Below are 16,301 nucleotides of genomic sequence, written 5' to 3'. Positions count from 1 at the left end.
CCACTAGATGTCAGTTTCACTCTCTACCCAGTTGTGACAACCTACGATGTCTCCAGACATTGCCAAATGTCCCTGGCGGGGGCAAGATCACCTCCAACTGAGGAGCACTGCTCTAAGTAAGAATAGGATTTTGACAGGAAATTTGGGGAAAAAATCTGATTTGTCCTTCCAGGTAACTACATTTTCTGTCTCAGTACCTTGAATTCGTTAGATCATCATTTAGCGATCTCTTTTGCCTCTAAAGTTTATCTCCGGATGAACAAAGTAAAGCACAACAGCCCGCCAAGAGCTAAATTTATCAGTATATTTAGAGGTTCTGTGATATATAAGTGTGATGAGTTTATCATATATCACCACCCCTACACTTTTATTAATTCAAATCTACAAATATATTTGTCTTAACTGTACTATATGTGTCTTTAAATCATTAGCACTGAATAGGAGAATGCCTGTGAAGGTATAAATTTAGGTATACCTGCCCATTATATTTATTTACATACACCTCATTTCACAATGAATTTGAGGTAGCTCATAAAAAGGCATTATGTAAAAAGGAATAAAATAATGGACTAGAAGAGAGGGAAACCATGAATAAAGTTAAGGATACAATTCACACATAAAATTATATGTCAAATTGTAGGTAAATCTTCTTTTTTTCAAGTAGCTGGGGGAGTATTTACCTGCTAGTAATTGCTAGTTCTGCTTCTCATTGTCTCTTGCTGTCTGTTTTTCTCTGTAACTTTGTTGCTCTTTCAATATTTCTCGTTTTTCTTAGTCTCTGTCCTTCTCCTTGGGAAAGTACATTTCCCACCTCTGCTCGATTGGGCCATAATTGCTAAAACTGTCATTTTTAGTAACAATTAGTTATACACTATTTATTTAAACAATTGGTTTGAATTAGACGAGACTTTCAAAAAACAAAATGCCAATCCATAGTTCCCTTTCCATCTTACAAATATATTATAAAACAAGATAGTGTCTTTTTGATTGAATTTGCTTGAAGCGCAGATATTAAAGAACCATGAGCCTATTATGTTAATTGTTTTTCAAGACAACTTTTGATTCCTTCCTGGAGAAATTGTTGAGGTTGCAGCCTGCCACGAATAAGACATATCATGTAAATGCTTATCCTAATAAAAACGTGTTTATTTGCTAAGACGGTGTAATTTAACTGGTACTTGTGTCAGCAGTCTGTGCTTACAGTCTGTGTTGTTCAGAGCTTGCCCACCTACGACAGCCCTGAGGTGTTCTGGCTGCACCCCAATGCCGACATCACCTACCAGAGCAAGCTGGCCAAGGACGTGCTGGACACCGTTCTGGGCATCCAGCCCAAGGACAGCTCTGGTGGAGGGGATGAGACCCGGGAGGCGGTGGTGGCCCGGCTGGCTGATGACATGCTAGAGAAGCTGCCCCCAGACTATGGTCCATTTGAAGTGAGTTGATGGCATCCTGACAAAACATCAGCTGTGGATGTGTCTGGTTGGCTGGGGGAGTGAGGGCAAAGGGAGGAGGGCAAAAAATAATTTTTCTGAAATTAAAAAAAATCATTTAAAAAACTTACTTCTTGAAGAACCAGAAAAAGAAGTGTTTGAATTTATAAATGTAATCATCTCAAAAGAGAAATAATAAAGAAACCTGATGAGAACGTTAATCTTCATAATTAAATTACAAGTGTGGACCGATGGGTTAGGATTGCTTTTCTAAAACGTTCCCTGGAGGCACTTCACGTTGTCATTTGTTCAGAGGAAAAAAATATATTCTTAGAGTAAAGCATTGATTATTTAGAAAAATGTTGTGTAATTCAGGCCTTCTTAATTTCAGGGAGTCTATAGTTATATCGTTAACTCTGCAGCTTCTTCATCTCATGGGTTTGGAAAATTGATTTGTCTTTTTAATACGCAAGTAACTTCTAAGCAAAATTGATGATTGTGAAAGTTAATTTTTTTTGACATTTTAGCAAATATTGTGAAAAGGTTTACCCTGATAACATGTTTAAGTCTTTGAGAAACGCAAAAGTAAGTGGCTTACTTCCATGCAGTTTTTTTTTTTTTTTTTTTTTTTGGCTGTACCCCACGGCATGCGGGATCTTAGTTCCCCAGCCAGGGATTGAACCCATGCCCTCTGCACTGGAAGCGCTGAGTCTTAACCACTGGACCACCAGGGAAGTCCCATCCATGTAGTCTTAAGAGATGACCTGGACTAACCTTGTGACATTTTTGTCACAAGACCACCATGTTTCTTTATATATTGCCCTTTCCACCTGGTTTTCAGAAGGAAGTCTGCAGCATTTTGTTACTTGAGCATCCTATTATTTTCCATGAAGCAGGCCATTTTGGATGCTAGTACTACAGTCTGAACTCAAGGAACTGTCACCAAGGGACTCATTTCCCTTGGAAGAATCTCTGATCACTTGCTCGGAGAAAATCAATACTGCTATGAGCTTTCGTAAGCACCTTTCATTATAGTATCAGGAAAGCGGTCATTCATGTCTAACAGTGGTTGAAATATTTATAAAGCAATAAAAGTGCCTTAAAAATATAATAATAATTACATAAATAAACATGGTAAGTATGGGGTTTAGAAGAGACACCTTCCTTTTGCTAAATTTGCTTAGGATAAAGCAATTCAACGTGGCATGATATCTGATCCACAGAAGACTCTGAATAAATACTTGTAAGACAGAAATGAATGGGTGGGTGGATGGATAGATGCTTTGATGGAAAAAACAGAAAGCTTTTAAAACAGAAGTCTAGTGTTTTGAGGCAGCCTTAAAAATTGTTGTGTATGTGTACACATCTACTTGTGTGTGTCCATGTGTGTATCTGCAAGTCTTGGAGTGGCAGTAGTGAATATTTCCCAGTAAGTGCAGTTGCTGTTTGGAAGGCTACATGTTTGTGGACATGGATTGTATATTCTTCTGTGAATTTATGGAGGCCTGTCTTCTCCCACATGGGATGAAAAATCAGCTGGTCATTTAACAGACGTTTCTTCTTTATTTCTTCTTTGTTTTCTGGCAGTGAAAAAAAATAAAAGCTTACTGTTTATGGAACTGTAAAATTTGGGGCTCTTTCAGAAGCCCTAGGGTACCAGTTACATAACGTTAGTAGCTGCCTACTTTTTCACGTGCTGGGTGTCTCCATGGCAGGTAAAGGAGAGGCTGCAAAAGATGGGGCCATTCCAGCCGATGAACATTTTCCTCAGGCAGGAGATAGACAGAATGCAAAGGGTGCTCACCCTAGTCCGAAGCACCCTGACCGAGCTAAAACTTGCCATTGATGGCACCATCATCATGAGCGAAAATCTACAAGACGCACTGAATTGCATGTTTGATGCCAGAATTCCTGCTCGGTGGAAAAAAGTACGTTTAACTCAGCTCTTATTCTGCCTAATCACTTTATTGTTGTGAATAGTTGTAATTGGCAAGTGAAAAGCATGTAAGAATAATGCATTTAAGAGTGTTCTTTTGCTTAGGGACTAATCTCCTTAGAGCCCTGTATTTTTGGATTGTAGGTAGGGAAGAAAATAATTTAGCATCTCCCACATCTCAGGTTCTCTGCTAGGCAATTTATATGCACTGTTTCATTTAAATCTTGCAATTTATGACCCTTATTTTACAGATGAGGAACTTGAGGTTGGGGGGTTGTTAAATCTTTTCCCAGATCGCACACCTTAGAAGTCTAAGAATCAGAATGTAAACCCAAGCTCATGGACTTCAAAGCTCATGATGTTAGTCTTATAGAAGGGAACGTTCCTAGACACATGCAGGTATCAAAAGTCACACCAAAGAGACACATTTTTCCTTGCTTTGTCTGTAAATATATGAGTATGTATCTCTCAAGATAACAAGATAATAATTTAACAGTATGCTTATTGATTATGTATTGTTAATTGTGCTAAATGACAGGTGTGGGTTTTTTAAATTTTATTGAAGTATAGTTGGTTTGCAATGTTGTGTTAATTTCTGCTGCACAGCAAAGTGACTCAGTTATACATATATATTTTCTGTTTCATATTCTTTTTCATTACGGTTTATCGCAATCTATTGAATATAGTTCCCTGTGGTCTACAGTAGGACCTTGTTGTTTATCCATCCTATATATAATAGTTTGCATCTGCTAACCCCAAACTCCCAGTCCTTCCCCCGCAGCCCCTCTCCCTTGGCAGCTGCATGTCTGTTCTCTACGTCTGTGAATCTCTTTCTGTTTCGTAGCTATGTTTGTTTGTGTCATATTTTAGATTCAACATATAAGTGATATATGGTATTTGTCTTTCTCTTTCTGACTTATTTGGCTTCATACGATCATCTCTAGGTCCATCCATGTTGCTGCAAATGGCATTATTTCATTCTTCTTAATGGCTGAGTAATATTCCATTCTATGTATGCACCAAGATGTGGGTTTTTTAAAAAAATTCTTTTCCATTATGGTTTATTACAGGATATTGAATATAGTTCCCTGTGCTATACAGTAGGACCTGTTGTTTATCCATTCTACATATAACAGTTTGTATGGTAGATGTGGTTTTAAGACATTTTGTTTTTACTTGGAAAAGTAAAATGAGTATTTGAGTGTCTCTGTAGAGGCGTTTGCTGATCATGGCTCTGAAGATGCTGAGGGTCCAGGGGAAGGACCTGGGAGGCAGGAGGGTGGGGTTATCCAGGGAGGGCACCTTATAGAGACGATATTGGGTCCTGGGGTGACTGGAACCTTCTGGAAGATACTTAGGTAAATGGGATGGTGAGACAGGATGGGGTTAGAACTGAGAGTCTCTCAGAAGAGATTCACTTAGTGCTGAGACTCTGATATCTCACCCAGGGCTTTGGCAGATTCCAAGGCCGTGGGTCCCAAAGGCAGTATATGGTAACTGGGGAGTGTTCTTCTACTGTCTTCTCCATCTTATCTGGTGACCCACCATCCATCCCTCTGGTCACGCAGCCTAGAAACTCAGAATCAGCTTTGACCAGACTCCTTTCTCTCCTCACCTTCAAAAAATTCATTGCCAAGGCCAGAGAGTTTTCTATATGAATTCACTCTTCTCATTGCCAATGACAGAGAAAGAACCTCCGTGGTCACTGGCCCTTGCAGGCTCATTTTCCACTAAACCAGCTCACCCAGCTTGGTCAGCACCTGCAGGCTCTGGAACAGGCACCCTTGCCTGGAGACATCCCCTCATTAATGGGTCCCTGTGCCCTCAGATCAAATGTCATATAAACACACCTCTTTCAGTTAACACATCTATAAAGATGTGATAGAGCGAGTTACCTCACTTTTAAATTAAAATCATTTTATACAGGTTTTTATTCTACTTATTATCAGTCTTTGGGAATCTCACCGTCTCTTGAAAAATAGGCATATCAATTCTTAAGATATTTGAAATTCAAGTAGTTTATCCAGGTTGATCACTACATTTATTCACACATAAAATATTGCAGTTACGGTAAAATGTTATAAAATATTTGGTATTTGGAGATACCTTCTAGTGTGGCTGCTGCTGACGTTAATGACATTTCCATGCCAGTTGTAGTAGGAGGAGTTCCACACGTGAATTCAGGCAGAACGTTACAGGCAATGAATGCAATTAATTTGTTTGTGGCAAAGAGACCTGTGTTTCCATTTCTACCCCTTCATCAGAGGAAATAAAAGTGCAGTCTAAGGGACAAAAACTTGAGAAAATAACTGTTGTTTGCCTCATAAAAAAATGATAAGTGGAGAAAGCCTTCTATGATTTATCATTCACAAAATATATTTTAAAGTGCTGATAAGGCCATGAGCACATTTATATAAATAGAAATCTTATTTTGTAATGTATCTATTGAAAATGTAGCCTAAGGAAAAATAGTTGAAACCTGTCAAATTTAATTCAATTAATTGTTTTCATTGCTTTATGGCAGAATTGGTCATGACTATATTTGTATGTGGAAGGAGATTCTACTGAAAACAGATGTCTTGAACAGTGTGCTGAACTGGATTGATCTGAAATCCATGTGATGACTAGCTGATTCTATCCTATTTCATATCATTAAGGAGGAAGAATAATATGAAAACTTAAATGTCATAACCCAAGGAAAATTTATGTCTTAGGGACTTCTAAATTCTAAGAGTGAAATTGTTATTTCACCACTGTTTTCTTCTGTGAACGTAGCCAGTTACACAGCAGAATTAAACCTGTATTAATTCATGGTTTAATGTATGCATTTCAGGAATCTTGGGTTTCAAGTACATTGGGTTTCTGGTTTACTGAGCTTATTGAAAGAAACTGCCAGTTTACCTCTTGGGTTTTCAATGACCGGCCCCTCTGCTTCTGGATGACAGGCTTTTTTAACCCCCAGGGATTTTTAACTGCAATGCGACAGGTAATAGCTCTGATTTTCACTTGTTGTGTTATTATAATTTTCCTCTACCAGGCTTTCTTCTTTCATTATAGTTTCAAAGAGTAGAATAAGACAGAGAATGATTGTCTCTTTCTGACACCAGCAGTTACTTTGTCCTGAACATAAATCCCGCTTGTTCTCAGGCTGCTAGCTGGGATTTCAAAATATTTGTTATTGTTATATTTGATTTGATTTGATATTTCTTTTAAAGTGCAAGGGGTTAAATTAGGACATGGGTATTGCTTGTAAGAGAATCTTTTAAAACTCTTTAAATACTATCCTACCTTCTTTGAATCTGGATAATTTGGGGCTACACTGTCATCACGATAATGCTCTTTGTATTAAGACAAACCTCTAGTTGCTGATTTCATCCTTTGCTTTTGCTCTTGCCCTGAGTAGGAAATAACTCGGGCCAACGAAGGTTGGGCTCTGGACAATATGGTGCTCCGCAACGAAGTCACCAAGTGGATGAAGGATGACATTTCTGCCCCTCCCACAGAGGGCATCTACGTCTATGGCTTGTATCTTGAAGGTGCTGGCTGGGACAAGAGGAACATGAAACTCATCGAGTCCAAACCGAAAGTGCTCTTCGAGTTAATGCCTGTCATAAGAATTTATGCCGAAAACAACAGTAAGTTGTCTTGCACGTTGAGGGATGGTTGGTATTATCAGGTTGGATGATGTTATAAACACAGGATATCGTTATTTTTGTTACCATGTGATAAGGATTATACTATGTTATCAAGTGGCTTCACATTCACACCTGTGTTTAATGAGTACTGACGGACTGCTGGACTCTTTCTTGAACGCTCCTGGGAGGCAATGGTTCTAGATAGTTCTTGCCTATCTAATAAAGCAGATAAAAAGATAAAATAGCATTAGCTAATGAGATAAGAAACAGGTGTTTGGAATAGTAAATAAGTGGTGAGAAAGGACGGTGAGATAACAGTGGGATGAAATAGTCAGGGGCTGGATCTCAGGGGCAGTTGAGCCTGGATGAGCTTGGAAGGATGGATGGGCTTGGAAAGATGGATGGGGCTTAGGTAAGTGGTGGAAAGAAGGCTTTCCAGGCAGGACTGCACAGGGCTACGGGAGGTGGTGTCTCCACCAGCTTGGAGATTTAAGCCAGGTTGTGAAATCCAGTTTGAATTCAGGGACATTCAGCTTAATCCAGTAGCTAATGGTAAAACGCTGGGTTCACATATCAGCCTATGAATGTGATAACACTTCTATGAAACACACATGTCAAAGAAGAATACTTTGACAAAGTTATCAAAGCTCTGTTTGACAAGTCTAAAAACACCTAACTATTTTCCATTGTTGGCTTGATGTTTTCTAGAGGTTTTTGTTGTTACATTTCACTCAGCTAACATCTCCTCAGCAGTAACTACCGTTCACCATATGAGGAGATTCCCTGTTCTTTTTATTTTTAAAAAAATTTATTTATTTTCCTTTTTAAATAAAAATTGCATATATTTAAGGTGTGTAACATGATGATTTGACATACATATACACAGTGAGATGATCACTATAAGCCATAAACTCAAGAGGTTTAGCCAGGATAGTGGATCCCAAGGAAGTACTAATTTTACAACAGAAGCACAAAAGACTTTTCTTTAAACAAGGAAGGGATAAAACAATCTCTCTTTAAAAGAGAGCTTTTAGTATCTCCATCCCTTAGATAAGTACCACATTTGTAAACATATGTCAAGGGAAGAGAGTGTATAAACTTTGGGTATTTTTTAGACAAATATTGATGTTTGCTGCATGACTAATTATACCAGCCACAAGCTTACCCGCAAGAGACAAAGATAATTATGAATCAGATCACACCCACAAGGGACTCACCGTCTGGTGAGGGAGCCTGATTAAGTCAATAAATAATTTAAGTAGAATTTGACACGTGTTATGATAGAGATGCTGTCAGGATGGTCAGGGAATCTAGAAGTAGAACATAGCTAGGCCTGGGAGGTTGGTGGAGACTGCTTTTGAGATGAGTTTTGGGGGATAAGGGTGAGCATGAGAGGGCATTAGAGTTAGACTTTTCTTGGCAAAGGGAAAGAGCTTTGGCTCACTGGGTCATCCATTTAATATTTATCTGGTGTTGACCACCTGACACACACTACTCTATTGCTGGGGATGCAACAGTGGGAAAAGGCCAAACAGAATCCCCATTTGCAAGGAGCTCAGTCTCAAAGAGGGAAGGTAGCTGAAAAAATAAGCAAATATAGTCAATCCTTGTTACGCAAGGATTCTGTATGATTTTGCCTACACTCTAAAATTTATTTGTGACCTCAGTGTCAATGCCTTGTGGCACTTTCACGGTCTTTCATGGACATGTACAAAGCAGTGAAACATTTGAGTCTCCTGACATGAGTGTTCCCAGTTGAGGTTGAACAAGCCTGTGCTCTGCTTCTTGTTTCAGCTCAGACCGTAAGCAAGTGTCCTTTTCATGGTCTATTTCGTGCTATGTTTTTCACATTTTTCTGCTTTTCATTGTTGAGAATGGCCCCCGTGTGTAGTGCTGAAGTGTTGTCTAGTGTTCCTGAGCGCAAGAAGGCGGTGGTGTGCCTTATGGAGAAAACATGTGTGTTAGACGTGCTATGATCAGGCGTGAGTCATAGTGCTGTCGACCTTGAGTTCAATGTGAATGAATCAACAGTGTATATTAATAAGATGACTTTAAACAGAAACACACATAAAACAAGGTTACGTATTGATGGGTTGATGGAAATGCCGTGACCAGAGGCTTGCAGGAACCTGACCCTGTATTTCCCTGAGCAGCCATCGGTAGTTCAGACTCCGTGAGACTTTAGATACATAAGAAGTCCCAGGAATAATGAGGATCAAGTGTAAATGAACATACCGATTTCAGATAGTTCTTGTTTCTGTAAAGAACACACGCACACGGTGCGTCAGGGAGTGAGAGAATTCAGGGGTTCAGGGAAGGCTTTGCTGAGGAGAGAACGTTGAACATTGGACTAGTATCCATGGGGCAAAGGCAAGAGCACAGAGGCAAGAGGTAGCAACGAATGCGCTGTGTTTGAGGAACAGAAAGACGGTGTGTGCAGGAAGGGGAGCCCATGAAGAGAGCTGGGCATCAGAAGAGAGACGTAAGGGTGCTCAGTATCCCCCTTGGTACAGGGTGTCGCTCATTATGCCCCAGCTGCGTCTGAAGGTATCCACGTGTCTGCCTGGGCTTCGGCAAACACACTGCCTGTGGCTTCATGTTCATTAATCCTTACGGTCGTGTGAAGTCCCAGGACAGTGATTATTTTATAGAAATAATAATCAAATGTTCTTTTAGCCAAAAGTACTATTTTAGAAATTTTGTTGCATCTAGTCAACATTGTTGGAAAAATGTTTCCCTTATAAAGTGAAAGACAAATCTTTCTCACGTTCAGTTAGGTGTTACTTTATTTCTTGTGACTAAATTGTAAAAATCCATTGCCACGTGACGTTGAACATCTCAGCATGGTAGTAATAAAGCAATAAATTTATAATAAAGGCAATCCTTTATGATTCAAGGATACGTTGGTGTGGAAGAACTGTACTCCCGCTGCTGGGCTTTAGTCAGCGGTGACGCTCGTTAGCTGTAGGGTTAGGGGAGGAAATAAAAATAAACAAAGGAGAAAGTGACTCACTCATTTCAAAGTACTAAGAAAAAAGTGAAGGAAAACTATAATTCTCTATTCTTTTTTTGGCTTCAGTAGAAGTTGGTGGAAACTTTTTGCCAAATAGCTTTGTGGTGGAAGAGGTGTTTTGTTCCTGATAGAAAACTAACATTCCATTGCTCTTTTCGTACTGTAAATCTAATTTGCATTCAATTTTGATGACTAAATAGGGCTCTAATTGAGCTAAAGAGGTTTAACATCATTAATGGCTAGAGGACGCTCCAAAAGTGTAGTGTTTTAAAATTAAAATTCTTGTAATGGGTTGTTTTTTATGTTAATAGGAAGGGCAATTTCAGTTTAAATAATTCGCCATTGAATTTTACATATAGGACTGGTTTATTTGTGTTTAAAAGGAAGTCTAGATATTTATTTCAAAGCTAAAAATTGAGTTTATCGATATATCAAAATTGATATATTGATATATTGAGCTATATCCCCAAATGTTTATTTTATTTATGTTTCTTGTCACGGGAGAATCACCCAAATAGTACTAAATACTCCAAGAGAGTAAAGCCACCCGTACCCACTCTAGATCCTCTGTTCTCAAAGGAAGTTGAAAAGAGGCAGCTATAGGAAATATATGTCTCCTATAGAGAGAGAGTGATGCTTCTAATAACTTCGGTGCTGAAGCCCATGTGATGGGAAGGCAGTGGTTAGAGTTTTGGGGGAACAAAGCAAGACTTACATGTATCTCTGGTCACTAAGTAAGATGTGAAGAATCTCAGGGTCCCTGCAGCTAATGAGGCTATTTCCTGCTAGAGGAACAGTGTTTCTAAGAATGCCCTAGGACCCACCTTGATCCAACACTGTGCAGTCGTGGGCCAGGGGTGGGAATAGCCCCGCGCAGCGACCCGGAGCTGGAGACCTCCTAACTCCTGAGCCCTGCAGCGTTTAATCCACTTTCAGTTTGTAAACCTGAACTCTGTTAAAGTCATGGGGAACCTGAGACTGGGGAATTTGTTTTAGTGAAAAGGTAAGTGTATATATGCATGTGTGCGTGTGTATGTGTGTGTGTGTGTGTGTTTGTGTACAGGGAGAGCGGGGAGAAATCTAACACATCTTGGGCAACTACTGCATTGCAAGCATTATACTATGCCAGGCATTCCCATATATTAACTTATTTAGTCTTTACAACAACTCTGTAAGATGGTATCATGACGATTTTGCAGATGGGGAAATGAAGGTTTAGAGATATTAGGTAATTTGCCTATGATTCCTGGCTACCAAAGCTACTCTCAGAATCACATTTGTCTGTTGTGGGATGAATGCAAATCTCTGGGAATTCTTGTGGTGGTGTTCTACTCAAGACTCTGCACTTAGAGATGAAGCTTGAAAATAAAGGCTAAATTGGAAATGAGGACGGTTTCCTTGCATTTTGAAGTCATGTATTAATATTTCTCAGGTACCTGGTGAAGTAGACACAGTAAAGGCCTCTGCCCTATGCAGATGAGAGCTGTCACCCCCTGTGGCCTCCTCTCCCCATGCTGAAGGTTAAGGTGGCCACCTCCCTGCCCCATAGGGGGGCACATGTCCTCAGGTAAAAGGCAGTGAGCCAGGAGCCTGGATATTTGGGGTGCTTTCATGGCTTTATCACCTTAGCAGTTAGTCATGTAGCTTTGGAGGAGTCTCAGCTATGCCACAAGTTGAAGTCAGGTATCTAGTTATCTCTGGTCCACACTTACATATTTCTGCAAAGATATGGAGACACATACACACAGTACGTCACACTATTGCTGAGATGAAGAACTTAGGCTCTGGATCCATTCTGGCCTGGTTTGACTCATCACCTACAGCTCTGCAACCTTGGATAAGTAACTCACCTCCTTATGTCTTCCAGTTTTCTCATCTGTAAAATGGATTTAATCATGGTACCCATCTCATTGGGTTGTTGAGAGAATTAAACTGACAATGTCCAGCACATAATTAGCATACAATAGATAACAATAAAAAAATTATTATTATTAATACGATAACTCTCATGCTTGTTGAAGGATTAAAAGGAATAACACATGGAAGAGTGCACTGTTTAATAACCTAAATGTTATTAGCAAAAGAGGGACTAGATAAAGGAATGACATAAGGAATCTCTATGTAACTTGGTTATTTTGGATATTAGAAGGAATATATGATGTAATGATATACTTAATTTGGGTGAAAAATGTAGGCTAGAGACGGAAGTTATAGAGTTAGAAAATGAAATTTCCTCAAGGCGTTTTATTAAAACCTTTAGCATCCTAAAGCACATAGCTCGCCAATTTAGATACCCTCTTCTCTCTGCTCCTCCTTCTGGAGCCCCAAGGCTTTAAACATATTTAGCTAATTTGTTCTACCTACTTAGCATGTTTATTTTTGTCTCCAAAGTTATTTGTCTAACCAGAGGTAACGGTTTCAAATCATCTCTTTATGTGCTTGTTTAGCATCTGTCAGCACTTTTACCATGAAATCATATTTTCAGTGGTTTCTAATCCTGCTGCAGAAGGTTGCTGCATGCTGTGACTTGGTGTGGGCTCCTTCCCTTGTGAAGCAATTAAAAATAAATAAAATTGGATAAATATTTCAGAGAATTGCCTTTTTTTTTACTGCTTCTTGAAAAGAATGCTCTTTTTTCCAATTCTATTTTTATTTTGGGATTAAAACCCAAGTAATCAAATACTTCCCAAGGTACAATTATTATAATTATCACTTGATTCAAATGTAAAACTCCAAGGGCTTACGTCAAGATTTATAAAATGATTGTTGGTCAAGTGTGCATCAAGAAGAACGATTAGTTAAATATTTGTTATATGTTCAGATCTTAGGATTAAAGGGTTTAAATATATCAGTGTAGTTAGCATTAACTGCACTCCTCAAATTCACTGTCATTCAGTTATTTAATCAGATTTTTTTGTATGTTTGCCTAATTATTATCACTAATGACATTCTCATGGTAATTAAAAAATAGCAACTAGACTTAAAATTAGGTGTTACATTAATTTAGACGGTTTCTAATAATTTCATGGGATTAAGCAAATACATAATTTTAATGTACTGTAAAATATCTGCGACTTTGTTTTATTTATTTTTTAATTTTTTCAGATCATCCTTATTATATCTTTTATTAAAGTTTTAAAGTATTTTCTATACAGATCTCTTGGTTAATTCCCTGATACTTTATGGTTTTGTCAATATTAAAAACTGTATCCTATTTTTTATTAAAACTTTTAGTTGGCAGTTGCCAGCACAGGTTGATCTTGAATCCAGCAAGATCCTTACTAGTTGGTGAAGATTCTTAATTGTTCTAAAAGTTTGTTGATTTTGTTTTTCTAGGGAGATGTCATATCATTTACAAATTATGATAGTTGATTCTCTGCTCTTCTAATTCTTACCAATTTTATTTATTTTTCTCTTCTTAATGTTTTTGATCAAATTTCTGAGCCTCAAGAAAATCCATGTAAAATTTCTCTAAGTATATTATATGCTATAAATTTTAATATTATAACCTTTACTAAGTTTAGGAAGTTCCTTTTTATTCCTGGTTTGCTCAGAATTTTTAATTATAAATTGTACTGAACTTTATTAAACGATTTTTTCTACATTGAGATAATCATATCTCCTTCTATCTTAGTTGTGTAATGTGGTGAATTACATGGGTAGATTTTCTGACATTGAACCATCTTTGTTTTTTTTTTAATATTTAAATACTTTATTGTTTTTCTTTATTTTTTAAAAAATTTAATTTAATTTATTTATTATACAGTGTGTTCTTATTAGCTATTTATTTTATATATATTAGTGTATATATGTCATGACTTTGTTTTAGAACAACATTTCTCAACCTTTGTATTATTGACATTTTTGGTCCAGATAACTCTTGTTGTGAGGGGCTGTCTTGTGCATTATAGGATGTTAGCCGCATTCCTGGCCTCGACCTACTTGTTGCCAGTAGCACCTTCCCAGTTGTGATAACTAAAAATGTCTCTAGATATTGGCAAATGTCCCCTGGTAAAAATCACACCTGGTTAAGAATTACAGCTTTAGATTATCTTATATTGAAACTTTTGTATAATATTATCATATTCAAATGTTTAACTTCTTCCAATAAAATTAATTAAATTTAGTGGAGGTATAAAAACACATGGCACAGCAGGTTGAAGGTTATTTTGGGTCAAAAAATGAGACTTTAATTTCTGATAGTGCCTTACTTTTTTGATGTGTTAGGAAAAGCTAAATTATTGAGTAAGTTCGTTTGGGGAAATAAATTCAGTATCATTAATATATTAATATTGCATTTTGAAAGTTGCATGTTTGTTACACTAATTCACCAAAGCTAAGTTATCCTCTTAGTTAAGTATGTTTTCATCTCAATAATTATGTGAGGGTCATTTATAATATTGGCCTTCCAGAGAAGTACACGGATGAGTGCAGACACCACTTTTGTCCTGAAATAATTTATAGTCTGGGAGAGCAGAGGAAATAATATACTGCTTCCCGAGATGGGTGTTACAAGATGTGCAAATAAACTACTATAGGTAGAGTGGACTTAACAAGAAGCTGGTGAAGCTTAAACTCTAGGGCTGCTCAATGCAGAGGCTCCTTCCAAAGCTTAATTTTATATTTGCAAATTGTACTTTTTTTTCTTAAAAGAAGCCCCTCCCCCAAACTGTGTAAGTTTGAGGCCCCCACAAGACCTGCATCTGTCCTCGATATGGGGATTCCAAGGCTGGACAGAATGCATAAGAGAAGACCTTTGAAGAAGGGACACACAGATTGTCTTTCATTGCGTATGTGATTTTGGAGACTCCCTCTGTTCCCCTGCTCCAGAAAGGTAGATTGAATCTTAGTGAGCTGAACTGTGCCATGCTTCCCTGCTTCCCTGCCATTTTTATGTCTCTATGCACATGGAGAACTCACAACACCTGGTAGGCGTGGGGAACATTCTCTGTCCTGTGATTTCATATGTGGTTTGGACTATGGCACAGAGGGTTGAAGATGGGATTTTGCAATAATAATAGTGAAATAATAGTGAGCATTGGTGCTGGATGTCTGATTAAAAGACAAAGGCAAGTCACAAGGGAAATATAGAGAGGGTGTGTGGGCACAAGATTTGGTGGGGAAGTACAGGGGACAGGATGGAGGAGGGGTGTTGAATTGACAGGTGGAAAGGAGAGGGAGGGAGCAATGGGAGGTTCGCGGTCATGTCACATGGGCAGGGGTTAATGTCAAGGACATGTGACAAGGGGTGAGTGGGGTAAACGTGAGGACGTCTGGGTGTCTTGTCACACCCACTGGAAACCTGTGGTAGCCTCTGCGTCGCATCTAGGGATTATCTGACCTCAGGAAGAATTTCCCTCTTTCTACTAAACCCATCTCTCTTTGGAATGACCTTCAGAGTACACAGATTTGGCTCTGCACTCTGTTTGGGCTTGGGGCTGGTTAAATTAGAAATTCACCAAGGTATTTTTATGAATTTTTTTGTAGCTGTAAGAGACCCTCGGTTGTACTCCTGTCCCATCTACAAGAAGCCAGTCCGAACAGATCTGAACTACATCGCTGCTGTGGACCTCAGGACGGCCCAGGCCCCCGAACACTGGGTGCTCCGTGGGGTCGCCCTTCTCTGTGATGTCAAGTAACACGGGGCATGTCTCTCACCCAATAAATGCAGGATCTAAAGTACCATAACCTTTTTCTTCTGTGTGGACAGTGTGTAAATCAGGTTGATCATGCAATGAGAGCTGTATCGGTGTTCCCTATTCTAGTTGGATGCTTGATTACATTTAGCCTGTTTCATCGTTCATGACCAATCACTGTGTTTTTCTGAAAAGTTATTTGGTGATTTAAAAGTAAAATTTACAACTTTCTAATGAAGTGCGGCCCTCAAATCCACAATAATACATTTTCTTCTTCCTTCAACTCCAAGGACTGACTAGGCTAAACAGATGGTATTTCCCTTGAAGGGATTATTCTTCTGTTAATGTGGTGGTTCTAGTGACAGCCCAGTTCTCTAAGGTATCATGACAAGTTTGTGCTGATTCTGCTTCTGTTGCCTTTTGCATTTAGGTCAGGTAAGAGATTTGTTTTCATGGCCCAAGTAGCCAATTAAATAGACCTTTTAAAAAAAATGGAAGGAAATAGAAGGGTGGGTTAAGAATGTGAATAGATGAATAGACAATTCAGGTAATCCTGTGGAATAAACATTTAGAATAGGGTTCAACCCCACTGATAATTATTAATGAGATACTAACTGATATTTGTTAGAATTAAAAAATTAAAGCTAAAGT

General features: G+C 38.5%; 1 protein-coding gene across 9 annotated transcripts in view; it reads left to right on the top strand.

Annotated features, from left to right (window-relative positions):
- Positions 1–15,702, top strand: part of DNAH5 (dynein axonemal heavy chain 5) — a 246,554-nt gene extending 230,852 nt beyond the window's left edge. For 6 of the 9 annotated variants that reach the window (XM_068535147.1, XM_068535146.1, XM_068535148.1 and 3 more), the window contains 5 exons: positions 1,218–1,433; positions 3,146–3,358; positions 6,200–6,352; positions 6,770–7,001; positions 15,502–15,702. In XM_068535147.1, coding sequence (XP_068391248.1) covers positions 1,218–1,433; positions 3,146–3,358; positions 6,200–6,352; positions 6,770–7,001; positions 15,502–15,653 — 966 coding nt within the window. In that variant the 3' untranslated portion in view covers positions 15,654–15,702. Of the gene's footprint in view, positions 1–1,203; positions 1,434–3,145; positions 3,359–6,199; positions 6,353–6,769; positions 7,002–15,501 lie in introns of those variants that run through there. The other 3 variants (XM_068535149.1, XM_068535151.1, XM_068535150.1) reach the window with 3 other exon arrangements.
- The last annotated feature ends 599 nt before the right edge of the window (positions 15,703–16,301 follow it).

Source organism: Eschrichtius robustus, chromosome 2, assembly GCF_028021215.1.
Source record: "Eschrichtius robustus isolate mEscRob2 chromosome 2, mEscRob2.pri, whole genome shotgun sequence".
NCBI classification, from domain to species: domain Eukaryota; kingdom Metazoa; phylum Chordata; class Mammalia; order Artiodactyla; family Eschrichtiidae; genus Eschrichtius; species Eschrichtius robustus.
Note: the sequence above shows the minus strand (reverse complement) of the source record. Positions and strands in the feature narration are given on the sequence as shown.